Source organism: Nycticebus coucang, chromosome 10 (assembly GCF_027406575.1).
Source record: "Nycticebus coucang isolate mNycCou1 chromosome 10, mNycCou1.pri, whole genome shotgun sequence".
Classification (NCBI taxonomy): domain Eukaryota; kingdom Metazoa; phylum Chordata; class Mammalia; order Primates; family Lorisidae; genus Nycticebus; species Nycticebus coucang.
Genome location: NC_069789.1, coordinates 55,107,484 through 55,124,284, shown reverse-complemented (window position 1 = coordinate 55,124,284; position 16,801 = coordinate 55,107,484). Strand labels below are relative to the sequence as shown.

The following is a 16,801-nucleotide window of genomic DNA, read 5'->3' as shown; positions in this document are numbered from 1 at the left end:
TCCCCTGTTATGATGGTATTATCAGATATCATATTGCTCAGACTGAGTAAGGTCTGCTTCAAGAATCTGGGAGCATTTAAATTGGGTGCATAAATATTTAGAATTGAAATGTCTTCTTGTTGTAGTTTTCCCTTGACCAATATAAAGTGACCATCTTTGTCTTTTTTGACTTTAGTTGCTTTAAATCCACATGTATCTGAAAATAAGATTGCAACTCCTCTTTTCTTCTGAATTCCATTTGCCTGAAAAATTGTCTTCCATCCCTTGACTCGGAGCTTTAATTTGTCTTTTGAAGCCAGGTGTGTTTCTTGCAGACAGCAAATGGATGGCTTGTGTTTTTTAATCCAGTCAGCCAATCTATGTCTCTTTAGTGGGGAATTGAAGCCATTAACATTTATGGAGATAATTGATAAGTGTGGTAGTATTCTATTCGTCTTATTTGGTGAGAGTCCATTGCTTAGTTTTATCTTTTGCATCAGTGTGGAGGTTAGGCTCTGTCCTTTGATTTCTGAGTTCTTACTTTGCTGCTGATCCATTGTGGTGGTCAGTGTGCAGAACAGGTTGAAGTATTTCCTGTAGAGCTGGTCTTGTTGTGGCAAATTTCCTCAATGTTTGTATATCCATAAATGATTTGATTTCTCCATCAATTTTGAAGCTTAGCTTAGCAGGGTACAGAATTCTGGGCTGAAAATTGTTCTGTTTAAGTAGATTAAAGGTAGATGACCATTGTCTTCTTGCTTGGAAAGTTTCATTAGAGAAGTCTGTGGTCACTCTGATGTATTTGCCCATGTAGGTCAACTGGCGCTTACTCCTGGCAGCTTGCAGAATCTTTTCTTTTGTCTTGATTTTGGACAGGTTCATCACAATGTGTCTTGGAGAAGCTCGGTTAGAGTTGAGGCGACCTGGGGTCCGATATCCCTCTGAAAGCAGTGTGTCAGAATCTTTGGTGATGTTTGGGAAATTTTCTTTTATAATATTCTCTAGTATGGCTTCCATTCCTCTGGTGCATTCTTCTTCCCCTTCTGGAATTCCTATAACTCGTATGTTGGAACGCTTCATAAAGTCCCATAATTCTGATAGTGAACGTTCTGCTTTCTCTCTCTTCTTTTCTGCCTCTTTTACTATCTGAGTTATCTCAAAAACTTTGTCTTCTACCTCTGAAATTCTTTCTTCTGCATGGTCTAACCTGTTGCTGATACTTTCCATTGCATCTTTAAGTTCCCTGATTGACTGTTTCATTTCCTTCAGCTCTGCTATATCCTTTTTATATTCTTCATATCGTTCATCTCTGATTTGATTCTGTTTTTGGATTTCCTTTTGGTTATTTTCCACTTTATTAGCAGTTTCCTTCATTGTTTCCATCATTTCTTTCATTGTTTTCAACATGTGTATTCTAAATTCCCTTTCTGTCATTCCTAACATTTCTGTATAGGTGGAATCCTCTGCAGTAGCTACCTCATGGTCCCTTGGCGGGGTTGTTCTGGACTGGTTCTTCATGTTGCCTGGAGTTTTCTGCTGATTCTTCCTCATGAGTGATTTCTTTTATCTGTTTCCTTGCCCTAATTTTCCTTTCACTTCCTCTTGCTCTTTAAGATCTTGTGCCTGTGGAAGTTGTGGGCGGGTTTAGACGGATTGAACACACGCGACCACTTGCCGGTTTTCCACTGTTTTAGTCCTCCTCTTGGGGTCCAGAAGTCTCTTGCTGACTCCCTGTAGCCTCATAGGAGTGATGATAGGCAGTTCCCACCAGCCAGAGATGCCTGGAGTCCTATCTCCCCCAACTCACGGTGCCCAGATGCAAGGAAGCTGTTACTCGGCTGCCATCTTGCTCCGCCTCCGCGAAATCTAGAATTTCTTTACTCAGCTTTTTGTTGGAGGATCAATCCATCACTGCCAAAGGAGTGTTAAAATCTCTGACTATTATAGAGTTGGAGGAAATCAAGTTGCTCATGTCTGTTAGAGTTTCTCTTATAAATTGAGGTGCATTCTTGTTGGGTGCATAGATATTAATAATTGAAATCTCATCATATTGAGTCTTACCTTTAACAAATATGAAGTGACCATTTTTGTCGTTCCTTACTTTTGTTGGCTTAAAGCCTATTGTATCCGCAAATAAAATTGCAACTCCTGCTTTTTTCTGGTTACCATTTGCCTGAAATATGGATGACCATCCTTTCACCCTGAGTCTGTATTTGTCTTTTAAGTTAAGATGTGACTCTTGTATGCAACAAATGTCTGGCCTGAGTTTTTGTATCCAGTCAGCTAATCTATGTCTCTTTAGAGGGCAGTTTAAGCCATTCACATTAATGGAGAGTATTGATAAGTTTGATGAAATTTGGGTTATTGAGTTTTTCGAAAATCCAGTGGGCATTTTTAATCCTTTTGCCATTGTGGAAGTTGGACTTTGATCAAAAGTTTCTGAGTGAGTTTACTTTTGTAGTAGAGGATTGGGTTGGTTATTATGGAGGATAGGTCTGAGAATATCCTAAAGAGCTGGTTTGGTTATGGCAAATTTCTTTAGCATATGTATGTCATTAAAGTATTTAATTTCTCCGTCATAAATGAAACTCAGTTTAGCTGGGTACAAGATCCGGGGTTGAAAGTTATTTTGCTTGAGGAGATTAAATGTTGATGACCACCCTCTTCTGGCTTGAAAAATTTCAACAGAGAGATCTGCAGTCATTCTAATGTTCTTCCCTTTGAAGGTAATAGATTTCTTTCACCTGGCTGCTTTGAGAATTTTCTCCTTCATATTAACTTTAGTGAAGTTAATTATGATATGCCTGGGGAATGTCTTATTGGGGTTGAGTCGTGCTGGGGTTCTGAAGCTATCTGCTATCTGAATTTCAGGTTCTCTAGGCATGTCTGGAAAATTCTCTTTCATAATTTCCTGCAGAAGGGCCTCTCTGCCCAGTGAGGCCACTTCATCTGTTTCAGGAATTCCTATGAGTCGGATATTTGTCTTCTTCGAGTTATCCCAGAGCTCTCTGAGTGAGTGGTCCATTTTTGCTCTCCATTTCTCTTCCTCTTTGAGAGTTTGGGAGCGTTCAAAGGCTTTATCTTCGATGTCGGAGATCCTTTCTTCTGCTTGGTCCATTCTGTTGCTAAGGGACTCTACTGTATTTTTCGTATCTTTGAGGGCTGCAAATTCTTGTTTCATTGTGTCTAAGTCTTTGGTGGTTTTGTCTTTAAATTCGTTAAATTCTTGAGACAGCTTTTGAATTTCTCCACGAATTCCTAATTCCATTTTGTTAATCTTGTTTGCCATCCAAATTCTGAATTCGATTTCTGACGTCTCAGCCAGTTGTTTGTGAATGGGATCTTCAATTACATCTGCCGTATCTTTCCTTGGGGGGGGTTGATCTATTCTGGTTATTCATGTTACCAGAGCTTTTCCGCTGATTCTGCCCCATGATTGTTTTACTCCCTTTGATTTTCCTCTGGTGTTTTGTTGAGGACCCGTACAGTGCTGTGGCCTGAGAAACTGGGGCCCAGTTTGGTGTAGAGGGGCTAAGTGGTTCTGTCTTGTTTTCAGCTTGTTTCTATGTGACCCTAGTGAAACAGTTACTCTGGGTTGAAGTCTCAGCTGTGGAGAAATACCAGCAATTAAGTCACCCCACACACCACAGGCAACAAATGGAAAAGGAAAATCAAACCTTCCTACAACCACACACCCAGGGCACCACCTGGATAGTCCCTAGGTGAGTGACTCAGTTCAAAAGGTCCAAGTCAATTGTCTCAGTCAGCAGCTGCCTCGGGTGGGAGAGTTCAAGAGGTCCCTGGGAACTAGATCACAGGGGTCTGGTGACTGCTCTAAAATGGCTTGCTCCAGTGCTGCGTGGAGTCAGGAAGAGCCACCAGTAAATAGATCAGTCTGGGAAGATTGATGCCTCCTTCCCCACCTTGCAGCTCTGTCACACCCAGTTGCTGCTAGCCCCATAGGGCTGTGACCCAGTCAGTTGTCTGCATTAAGCAGATACTCCAGGGGTTTGCACCTGCCTAAGTCACAGGGTAGTCTGTGTCTGCTCGACTAGTTCGCTATTCTCTGTCTTTATCCAGCAGGGGGTGGTGTGGCCTGTCAACCTCGGGCACTTGATGGAGGCTGGAGGTGTTCACTCAGTTCCAGCCCCACCCTTAGTTTATGTTACTGGGTGAAGGAAACAACCCTGTGGGAGTTTGTTTCTGACCTTGCCAGATTCCTCTGCAGAGGAGAGGCTGATTTGAGTTCCCAGACCCTGTGCCTCAGGCCCTGTCTTTAGTCCTGCGGGTTTGTATTGGCAGCACAATCAGTTGTTGGCTGTAGCCTCCTGCCCTCCTTTGTCTATAGGCTGGTGATCCCCTAAGGGCCAGGTGCGTCTTAGGCTCAGTAGAGCGGTCCTCTGGATCAGCCCCACCCTGGGAATTTCCCGGCTCTGCGGGTGTGTTTTCTAGTCCCCGTGTTCCACCCAGGTCGGTACTGTCTCAGGAAAACCCTTTACTCACGGGGTCTGTGTTTCAGTCCCAGGTCTGTTCCATGGTGACTGCCATCTGAGAAGATGCTCAGCCTCATCTGGTTGCCCAGGAAGACAGGAGGAGAGGCTATGGGTTATCTGGGGGTGGGCCTTGTTATTTCTGAAGACGGCTGTTGCTCTGCACCTCGGGGCACCACCGCTGCAGTGTAATTCCCTCTCAGCCGACCGTCATCTTCTCGCTTCTTTGCTACAGAGTCAGCACTGGCCAGCTGCAGTCCAGGTCCTGTCTACACCTCTCGAGAGTTCACCCAAGAATCTGGACTCTTGGGGGGGCAAGTCTCCAGATCATGGAGTGAGAGTGGAGGGGAGTGTTAGGAGCTCAGAGTTGCAGGTCGTAACAGCAAGCTCATTGAGACCAAATGAACAAATAAACAGATACAAAGGTTACCAGGCACATGGGCCCATAGATACAGAGACAGACGGAAACAGACATACAGGCAACAGTCACGACAACAGCAATATAAGAACAACTGCAATAAAAATAGTGATAATCGTAAAATAGTTGAAAGAAAGGAAAAAAAGAGAAAAATGTGGTGTTAGAAGGAATGTTAAATGAGAAGAAGAAATTAAAATTAGAAGACATAGAAATAAAAGATATATCTATATAAAAAGTAATAATAAAAAATTATTGAAATCTCCTCTAAGAAAATGGTGAGGAAAAAACAGACAAAAACAAAACAAAACAAAATAACAAAACCCCATGAAAACCGAACCAAACCAAACCAAACCAAACAAAACAAAAAAAAAGGCACCAACTACAAAAACATTCTTGTGTGTGGAAATATACCTATAAATATCTATATGTCTGCTGTAGGGATCAACTTTCATAGGAATATATTCATACTGTGATATACTTTCCGGACACCAGGTGGCACTGTGAGCGGTTCCGAGTCTTATACCTGATTTACAGTTTATACCGTTACCATGGTAACCACCTTCCATGGCCCATCGCCATTTTGGAGTTTCCGTAAAAGATTGTCGTCTGAGAATTGTGCAACCTCGGCTGTTCTTTTCCAGACAGCACTTGTGACCGACTTTCCCACTCAGTGCAGGTGTCCACGCTTCCTAAGTCCCTCCACTCTGTTCCCAGGTTCCCCTGCAAACTGGCTACTGCAATCGGCCATAAGGGGAGCAGTGCTGAGTTAGCGCTTTTGTTGGCGGGCTCCCGACTCTATCTCCTGTAGCTGGTTCCTGCGGTTTCAGCAGCCAAAGCTGGTCCGTGGCTTCAGTAGCTTCATGGCTCCAGAAGCCAAAGCCGGGTCCTAGGCTTCAAGCCGGCTCCCATGGTTGGAGTGCTCGGGGGACTTATTCTGAGTTTTATAGATCGGAGTTTCCCATTTGGATGGGCGCCTGCCAGTTCGCTGCGCAGCCTGAACCGCCAGCTCCCTCCAACACCTGGGGGAAAGGTGCCCGCCCTTTTGGGTAGTTCAAAATGTCTGTTTCCCGGGCAGGATCCCTTCCCTTCGATTGTCCAACAGTTTGCCCAGCTCCCTGTGGTTTTGAGTGGCTCTCCTTTCGGAAGCCTCCCTCAGTTCAGGATTAATTATTTGTCAATTGGATTTTGTCAGCATTTACAAGCTGCTGACCTCCGTAGGGGAGGGGCCTGCTGGCTGGCACGGCCGAGCAGGGAAGAATCTCTACAACAGAGTCTGTGATTTTAAATTACTCCTCATATATAGCAAACCGCCAGTTCGCTGGGCGTCTCCAGCTGTCTGTCCACTCCAATAATCCACACACAGGGAGGGTCCAGACCGCCTTTCCTCTCACCTGGTGGCTTGGGAGAGGTGGGCTACATGTCCGTCCTGTCCGCCGTCATGCTCCACCGCCAACCGGTGATATCTCAAAGTAGTTTTGATTTGCATTTCTCTGATGATTAAGGATGATGAGCTTTTTTTCATGTGTTTATAGATCGTGTGTCTGTCTTCTTTAGAGAAGTTTCTCTTCAAGTCCGTTGCCCACCCTGAGATGGAATCATGTGTTCTTTTCTTGCTAATATGTTTGAGTTCTCTGTGGATTCTAGTTATTAGACCTTTATCGGAGGTATCACCTGCAAATATTTTCTTCCATTCTGAGGGCTGTCTGCTTGCTTTACTTACTATGTTCTTGGCTGTGCAGAAGCTTTTTAGTTTGATCAGGTCCCAATAGTGTATTTTTGACACCGCTTCAATTGCCTGGGGAGTCCTCCTCATAAAATATTCACCCAGGCCGATTCCTTCAAGAGTTTTCCCTGCACTTTCTTCAAGTATTTCTATAGTTTCATGTCTTAAGTTTAAATCTTTTATCCAGTGAGAGTCTATCTTAGTTAATGGTGAAAGGTGTGGGTCCAGTATCAATCTTCTACAGGTTGCCAGCCAGTTTACCCAGCACCATTTGTTAAATAGGTAATCTTTTCCCCACTGAATGTTTTTAATATGCTTGTCAAAGATCAAATAATGGTAAGTAGCTGGATTCATCTCTTGGTTCTCTATTCTGTTCCAGACATCTACTTCTCTGTTTTTGTGCCAGTATCATGCTGTTTTGATCACTATCGATTTATAGTACACTCTCAGGTCTGGTAGCATGATTCCTCCTGCTGTGTTTTTATTGTTGAGTAATGTTTTGGCTATTTGAGGTTTTTTCTGATTCCATATAAAAAGAAGTATTATTTTTTCAAGATCTTTAAAATATGACAATGGAGCTTTAATAGGAATTGCTTTAAAATTATATATTGCTTTGGGTAGTATAGCATTTTAACAGTGTTGATTCTTCCCAGCCATTGAGCATGGTATGTTTTTCCATTTGTTAACATCTTCAGCTATTACTTTTTTTAGACTTTCTCTTTGTAGAGATCTTTCACATTCTTTGTTAGGTATACTCCCTAATATTTCATCTTTTATGGCCCTACTGTGAAAGGAATAGAGTCCTTGACTGTTTTCTTGGCTTGGTTATTGTTGGTATATATAAAGGCTACAGATTTATGGGTGTTGATTTTGTAGCCAGAGACATTGCTGTATTCCTTGATCACTTATAAAAGTTTTGTAGTAGAATCCCTAGTGTTTTCCAGATATACGATCATATCATCTGCGAAGAGTGTAAGTTTGATCTCTTCTGACCCTATGTGGATACCCTTGATCGCCTTTTCATCCCTAATTGCAATGGCTAAAACTTCCATTACAATGTTGAAGAGCAATGGAGACAATGGGCAACCTTGCCTGGTTCCTGATCTAAGTGGAAATGATTTTAATTTAACTCCAATATGGTATTGGCTGTGGGTTTGCTGTAGATGGCCTCTATTAGTTTAAGAAATGTCCGTTCTATACCAATTTTCTTTCTTTCTTTTTTTTTTTTTTTTTTAGAGACAGAGTCTCACTGTACTGCCCTTGGTAGAGTGCCGTGGCATCACACGGCTCACAGCAACCTCTAACTCTTGGACTTACACGATTCTTTTGCCTCAGCCTCTCGAGCAGCTGGGTCTACAGGCGCCCGCCACAATGCCCGGCTATTTTTTTGTTGCAGTTTGGCCAGGGCTGAGTTTGAACCCGCCACCCTCGGCATATGGGGCCGGCGCCCTACTCACTGAGCCACAGGCGCTGCCCCATACCAATTTTATTAAGTATTCTGATCATGAAGGGATGCTGGATATTATCAAAAACTTTTTCTGCATCAATTGAAAGAATCTTATGGTCCTTATTTTTTAGTTTGTTTATGCGTTGAATTACATTTATAGATTTACGTATATTGAACCAGCCTTGAGACCCTGGGATAAATCCCACTTGGTCATGGTGTATAATTTTTTTGATGTGTTGTTGGATTCTGTTCGTTAGGATCTTATTGAGTATTTTTGCATCAATATTCATTAGTGATATTGGTCTATAATTTTCTTTTCTTGTTGGGTCTTTCCCTGGTTTGGGGATCAAGGTGATGTTTGCTTCGTAGAATGTGTTGGGTAATATTCCTTCTTTTTCTATATTTTGGAAGAGGTTTAGCAATATAGGTACTAGTTCTTCTTTAAAGGTTTGGTAGAATTCTGACATAAAGCCATCTGGTCCTGGGCTTTTCTTTTTAGGGAGATTTTGTATAGTTGATGCTATTTCAGAACTTGATATAGGCCTATTCAACATTTCCACTTCATTCTGACTAAGTCTTGGTAGGTGGCGTACTTCCAGTTATTGGTCGATTTCTTTCAGATTTTCATATTTCTGAGAGTAGAGTTTCATGTATTATTCAGTAAGGGTTTTTTGAATTTCTGAGGGGTCTGTTGTTATTTCATCGTTACCATTTCTGATTGATGAAATTAAAGATATTAGTCTTTTTTTCCTGGTTAGGTTGTCCAAAGGTTAATCTGTTTTATTGATCTTTTCAAAAAACCAACTTTTGGATTTAGTGATCTGTTGTATAATTCTTTTGTTTTCAATTTCATTTAATTCTGCTCTGATTTTGGTTATTTCTTTTCTTCTGCTGGGTTTGGGGTTGGAGTGTTCTTCCTTCTCCAGTTGCTTGAGATGTCCCATTAAGTTATTAACTTCCTCTCTTGCTGTTTTCTTGAGGAAGGCTTGCAGTGCTATAAATTTCCCTCTTAGGGTTACCAGAGGTTCTGGTAATTCGTGTCTTGACTGTTGCTTTGTTCCAAAAATTTAGTGATTTCCTTCTTAATCTCATCTATAACCCATCTATCCTTCAGCATAAGGTCATTTAGCTTCCATGTTTTTGTATGGGTATGCAGGTTCCTGTTGTTATTGAGTTCAACTTTTATTCCATGATAGTCTGAGAAGGTGCAAGGAATGATTTCTATTTTTTTAAATTTGCTGAAGTTAGATTTGTGGCCTAGGATGTGGTCAATTTTGTATTATGTTCCATGGGCTAATGAGAGGAATGTGTATTCGATTTTGTTGGGATGAAATGTTCTGTAGATGTCTGTTAAGTCCAGATGTTGAATGGTTAAGTTTAAATCTAAAATTTCTTTGCTAATCTTCTTTTTGGAGGATCTATCCAGCACTGCTAAAGGGGTGTTAAAATCACCAACTCCTATGGAACTGCAGGAAATCAAGTTGCTCATGTCTGTTAAGAGTTTCTCTTATAAATTGAGGTGTGTTCTGGTTGGGTGCATAAATATTAATAATTGAAATCTCATCATATTAAGTATTACCTTTAACAAATATGAAGTGTCCATCCTTATCCTTACTGCTTTCGGTTGGTTTAATGCCTATTGCGTCTGCAAATAGGATTACAATGCCTGCTTTTTCTCTTTCCATTTGCCTGGAGTATAGATGACCATCACTTCACCTTGAGTCTATATTTGTCTTTTAATGTAAGATGCGATTCTTGTATGCAGCATATATCTGGCTTGAGTTTTTTTTTATCCAGTCAGCCAACCTATGCCTCTTTAGAGAACAATTTAAACTATTCACATTAATTGAGAATATTGATAAGCCTTTCTAGAGTCTGGTGGACGTTTTTAAGCCTTTTTGACTACGGAAGTTGGAATTTGATCAAAATTTTCTGGGTGGGTTTACTTTTGTGGTGGCGAATTACACTGGTCTTTATGGAAGATAGGTCTGAGAATATCCTGGAGAGCTGGTTTAGTTATAGCAAATTTCTTCAACATGTGAATGTCATTGAAGTATTTAATTTCTCCATCGTAAACAAAACTCAGTTTAGCTGGGTATAGGATCCTGGGTTGAAAGTTATTTTGTTTTAGGAGATTAAAAGTTGATGACCATGCTCTTCTAGCTTGAAAGGTTTCAGCAGAGAGATCTGCAGTTCAACTGAGTGCCAAGTCCAAAAACACTGAAACACTTAAACAGTTCACAGCTAAGGCCTTTCTGGTTTGCAGTCTCACTGCTGCTTGTACTTACGGCTGCTGGTGGGATTAGGTTGATCGAACACACGCAACCACTTGCCAGTTTTCCACTGTTTTTGTCCTCCTCTTGGGGTCCAGAAGTCCCTTGCTGACTCCCTGTATCCTCAAAGGGATGATTATAGGCAGATCCCACCAGCCAGAGATGCCTGGATTCTTATCTCCCCAGACTCACCGTGCCCAGTTGCAAGGAAGCTGTTACTCGGCCACCATCTTGCTCCACCTCCTTATTTTTTATTTTCTTGATGTTGAGGGAAAAGAAGCCATATTCTAGAAAATAATTTAATTAAATTTGAGGAGCTTTGAGCTCATGGACTCATAGTGGTGGAGCTGCAGTTAGGTTTTATACATTTCGAGGAGATTGGAATTACAGGTAAAGTCATAAATCAATACGTGAAAGGTGTACATTGATTTGGCCTGAAAAGTGGGACATCTAAAAGTGAGGAATTACAGGGTATACGTGGGTTTAAAGATTCTTTAGTTGACAATTGGCTGGAGGAGTTTGGCTTTGTCTCATACACCAGGAGTGAGTGCAAAGTTAGTCAGAGCAAACTGCTAGATACACACTTAGATGCAGGTGGCTTGTTGCATATATTGAGGACCTGCAAATTTGTCTTGCACAGCTTCAGGCCTGTTAATGAGTCACATAAGATATCTCTAAGAAGGGAGAGCGGCATGGTGAGGCATGTCTGATCTCCTTTCTCATGTCTAGCAACTCAGTTTTATTGTATCCCCTTGACCCAGAGGGGGTTCAGTCAGTAGCTAGGGGGAAGCCTTTAGATTTTATTTCCATTTACACTGAGAATATGTTTAAGTGCTTACTTTTGTTTGATAATTTATTATCACTCTTTTATATATTTTGGTAGTGAAATATCACATATATATGACACATATAAACACATAGGCATACAGACACAAAGACAGAAACAGATCTTATAGCTTTTATACAGATTTTTCCTCTAGCTTTTAAATATTTTTTTATCCTATTTAGACAATAAATTTTCTAATTACCAGTTTTATTGCCCGAAGCAATTATTAGCTAGGTGGCAATTTGCCTTTTAAAAAGATGACTCTCAGGTGAAACAAGTATAAAATTCGTATCTCAAAAGCACAGAACCAAGAATTTAGTCCTAAATATTGTACCGTTATTTGCTTATATTAAGAATAAGAAATGTTGTCCATAAAGGTCGAGCAAAAACAAGTGAATAGGTTCAGAGGGACTCCAGCACAGGTATGTGATTAAAGATTCATGGACAGAAAAAGGAAAGTGATTATAGAAAATGGAAGTGAGGTACAGAAACAGCTGGATTAGTTACAGCTCAGTGTTTGTCTTATTTGAACATGAGTTAAAAACAAGGGGGTCCCATATACCGAGGGTGGCGGGTTCAAACCCAGCCCCGGCTGAACTGCAACCAAAAAAAAAAATAGCTGGGCGTTGTGGTGGGCGCCTGTAATCCCAGCTGCTCAGGAGGCTGAGGCAGGAGAATCTCAGAAGCCCAAGAGCTAGAGGTTGCTGTGAGTCCTGTGACATCATGGCACTCTACTGAAGGTGGTAAAGTGAGACTCTGTCTCTACAAAAAAAAAAAAAAAAAATTAAAAAAACAAAAACAAAAACAAGGGGGTCAGGAAAAGCACCTTAAAGAAAGGTAAGACTTGTTATGTAAATTTAAAAAAGGCAAGAGTTTTTTGTAACCCAATTCACCCTCCCTGCCCCTTTCTTTCTCTTTATCCTTACAAAGGGTTTCAAGATAGCCATTAAAGTGCATGAAGGTGTGTTTGCAGTATGTCATCTTTTTAACACAGCTACTGTTTCTTAGATACAATGACTGAGAGCAGGGGGGAGCCCATTAAGAAATAGGCAAAAAAATACATTCTCTCTGCCCAGACTCAGCTTCTGAACAAGAAGCAAGTCCAGTTTACGTGAGGTTCTACCTTTGTAAACACTATATCCAAGATAGCTTTATTTTGCCTTCAGGGTAGAATAGTAACTAAGCCAAGAGGTTAGCAGATCTAATTTTTCTTATTAATTAGTCACTTAAGCTTTTATATTTTCCTTTTGTAGAGAGACTTTTAAAAAAAGAAAATAAAAATATTGAAATCTTTTTAGAACTTCTGCACATCAATAGGCATCCCTAAATGAGACTATTTTCAGGGCTTTCATTTTTAAATACACTTCTTAAAGTGCAGTTTTGTACATCTGGAATAGTTCTGCTGTAACTTTAAATTTCCTTTAGTAAGGTTTTGCCATTTCTGTAAGTATTCGCTGCTTCTGGGGCCTAATATCCATACAAGCATAGGTAGGAGTAACCAGAATGTAGAATACATTCAGAAATTAAGTTCTTCAGAAACTAAGAATCCCATTTTTATCTTGAATCTTGGCTTTGGCTCTTGGATCTCCACGATCAACTTAGCCAATAATTTTTTTCCCTACTTGTGTTCACAAGAAAAAGAAACAGTATAGAACACAAAAATCCCTGTGAATTCCCGAAAGCTGGAGTTCACACTCCCTGCAATCTCTCCATTTACTGCCAGTTTCTGTTCTATCCCGACATCTGAGGCCTCTAACTGCATCCAAAGTAGTTAATTACCAGATCAGATCCAATTCTGGACCCGGTTCGTTTTCTGTTGTCACTTCTGAACTCAGGTAAAAAATTGCTCAAACAAACTTGGAGAGCGCAAAACACAATTTTTGGAGCTTTGGAATCTGAGAACTTCCCCACCACTCCAGTTGCAGCAAGAGAACAATGGGCATAATGGGTCTGGCAGGTGCCACACTTGGTCACTTAGCGCTCCCAGGGGGTTCTGAAATTTCTACTTCAGAACCTACTTTCTGACACCATCTATTAAGAAGAAAACCTTGGACAAATTAAATTTTACAGAGTTTAATTGAGCAAAGAAAGATTTGCAAATGGGGCAGGTTCTGAACAAATAAATAGGTTCGGAGAGACTCCAGCACGGCTATGTGATTAAAGATTTATGAACAGAAAAAGGGAAGTGATTATAGAAAATGGAAGTGAGGTACAGAAACAGCTAGATTAGTTACAGCTCAGTGTTTGTCTTATTTGAACACGAATTGAACAGTTGACCACCTGGATTAGCCAACACCTGGTAATTGGCACAGAGTAGTTTGTAGCCTGTTTACACACCCCGCTAGATTACAGCGTACCTTGTACAGAGAAAGCGTAAGGCCAAACTTAAAATATGTAAGGAGGTAAATTTAGGTTAAACTTGATTGAACATAATGCATATCTGTGAATACTTGTATCACTAATCATCATTTGAATTTTTCTCTTAGAGAGACGATGCAGAAACCCAGGAGAGTTACCTAATGGGGAAGTGGAAGTTAAAACAGATCTGTCTTTGGGATCACAGATAGAATTCAGCTGTATAGAAGGGTGAGTGTGAGGTAATCTAGAAACAAGTCTTTTAAATTAATTTTTAAAGTAGATAATGTGTTCATATATTTCAAAATTTAAAATGACGTAGAAAGATACACATTGAGAATTCTTGATTCCATCCTATCTCCATATATCCCATTTCTTCCTGTCCTCCAGCAAAGATCCATTTTTATTGGATTCTTATGTATCTTTTTAGTGTTTTTTTTAATAGAAATATGTGTACAAACTAAGAAATTAGCATATATTCTACCCCTTTCCAATAGCAAATGTGGATTTGAATCTTGTTTCATTATTTACTCATCAATATATACTGGAGATATTTCCATGTTTGTACATAAAGAGGTTCCTTATTAATCTTCTTTTAGCAACTGCATAGAATTTTATGTGTCATGGCTTGACAGCCCCTTTAAGAGATACATGGGTATTTCAAATTTTTTGCCATTCTGAACAATGCTGTGATGCATTACCTTGTACCTATGTCATTTCATACATATGCAGTTACATTTGCAGGATAAATTCATTGACTCAGAGGTGGCCTCTCGGGGTCAATGAGTATATATGTTTGAAAGTTTCAAAGATATTGTCAGATTGCTCTAAGTAAGCATTGCACAGTTTTTAAGAGTATGCAAAATCTCTCTCCGAACTCTCCAATTACATTGTCAAACATTTGAAAAATTATTAAATTTTTGAATGTTTTCCAATGTAAGCAGAGAAAACAAGCTCTTAGTATTGTTTCAATGTACATTTCTCTCATTATCAGTGAACGTGAGTGTATTTTTATATATTCAAGAGATGGTCGTATTTATTTCCGGACTATTTGTCCTGTCATTGCCTACTTTTTTCTCTGAAATATTTATACTTTTTATTCTTAATTTTTAGAATATAGTCATATATGCATATACACAATTCACCCTATTATATTATTATTATTATTAACTTGGCTATTGGTATTATGTTTTTTAAAGAAGAAATTGTTTGTTTTTATGTTGTTAAATTTATCAATTTCTCCTTTAATAATGGCTAAAGATTTTATGTCTTAATTTAAAAGGTGATACCCAATCTGAGATTTAAAAATAATTGCCAAGCCTGGTATGGTGCTTTGTGCTTATAATCCCTGCTCTTTGGGATACCAGTGTAGCAGGACTGCGGAAATAAGAAGTTTGAGACTAACCTAAACAAGAGTGAGACCCCATCTTTACAAAAAAAATAGAATATTAACCAGACATTATGATATGTGCCTGTAGCCCCAACTACTTGGGAGGCTGAGGCAGGAGGATCATTCAAACCCAGGAATTTGAGGCTGCAGTGAGCTACGAAGTTGCTATTGCATTCCAGCCCGAGTGATGGAATGAGACCTTGTCTTAATAATGATAATAATAATACTAATTGCCTATACAGAGTGTAACAAAAGCCACTGCATGCAGGTACATAGGGAAAATGGGAAATTTTAGCTAAATGTACCTTTACTTACAAAATTTCACAAAATATTTACAAAATTTCTCTACATGTTTCTCTACCTCTTTCTATACATGTTTCTCTACCTCTTTTCATGAAGTCTTCCCTCCCACTCATGGTGAACATCTTCTAAGATTTCTGTTTCCTATGTATGCAGAGACTTTTGATACACCCTATATATTTCTTCTATTACTTTTTTGTTTTCATATTTTTTAATGTTCAAAGCTTTGACCCATTGTTATACAGTATGAGGTAAAGATCCTAGTCTATATTTTCCTATGTTTCTTTCCTGTTATCTCAACATCATTTATTTAAATTTTTTTTTTTCCAAGACAGAGTTTCACTTTGTTGCCCTTGGTAGAGTGCCATGGCTCACAGCAACCTCAAACTCTTGGGCTCAAGTGATCCTCTTGCCTCAGTCTCCTGAGTAGCTGGGACTATAGGCATCCACTGCAACGCCCAACTATTTTCTTTTTTAGAGACAGGGTCTCACTCTTGCTCAGGCTGGTCTCGAACTCCTGAACTCAAGGAATCCACCCATCTCAGCCTCCCAGAGTGCTAGGATTATAGGCTTGAGCCACCGCATCCAGTTGGATTATCTGGTTTGTAATCACATCATCTGAAATAGTAATTTATTTTACCTGCTACTTTCCAATTTTCAGATTTCTAATTACTTTTTACTGTCTATTTATGTTACTTAATTATGTCAGCCAGGATGGTACTTTGAGAAATATAACCACGGAAGTTATGATGTCTGACAATTAAGTTCACAAACTTATTGTGGAAAAAGTGCTATGTACCTCATTGCTGACCATCACAATGGTCACCTTTGAAATAATCCCCTTGGGAATATATGCACCAATGCCAGTGCCTAGTTCACCCTTCAAGGCAATTTTAGAACTCTTTTCTGGAATGATTATCAAAGCTATTGTGGTATTATCCTTGATGTCCTGAATGTCCAGATTCCTTTTAATATTTCCATTATCTTTGGATAAAAAAAAAGTCATTGGGGGCTAGATCAGGTGTATAATAATATAGTTATTTGTTTACTGGCTAAAAACTCCCTCACAGATGGTGCCATGTGAGCTGGTGCATTGTCGTGATGCAAGAGCCATGAGTTGCTGGCCAAGATTTTCAGTTAAGATTTTCTTAACTGTTTCTCTACCGATGTTTGCTTGGTCTGCTATGCTTCTCACAGTCAGCCAATGGTGTGGGTGCATAATTCAATAAATTTTGAATAATAATTTGACTCCCCAAATATTATTCTTTATCTTTGAAATCTAATAATTTTACTCTTAGTTGTTTTGTTAAAAATAATTTGGTTCAATTTTTGCTGCTGTGCAATTTTAATAGGCAGATTAAAGTATTATTTTATTTCAGTAGCATTTATTCAAGATGCATTTAAGAAGCTATTTTGTTCTGTTTGTGTTCCTTCATTAGGTTGTACAATTAAGCATATAATGATTCTCCTTTGCTTGCCATTTTTACCTATCATTTTTTTGTGAAATTTTTTTTGTTTGCTTCATTTTGTTGATTTTCTCATTTTTATCCTCTTTACCCTTATTGTGTATGGCTCCCAAAAGGAAATGTGAGAAGGTTCA

General features: G+C 39.5%; 1 protein-coding gene across 2 annotated transcripts in view; it reads left to right on the top strand.

Moving 5' to 3' along the window:
* LOC128597508 (C4b-binding protein alpha chain-like) overlaps positions 1 to 16,801 on the top strand; it is an 83,305-nt gene that overhangs the window by 29,390 nt on the left and 37,114 nt on the right. For both annotated transcript variants that reach the window (XM_053607926.1, XM_053607925.1), the window contains exon 4: positions 13,643 to 13,742. In XM_053607926.1, coding sequence (XP_053463901.1) covers positions 13,643 to 13,742 — 100 coding nt within the window. The remainder of the gene's footprint in view (positions 1 to 13,642; positions 13,743 to 16,801) is intronic.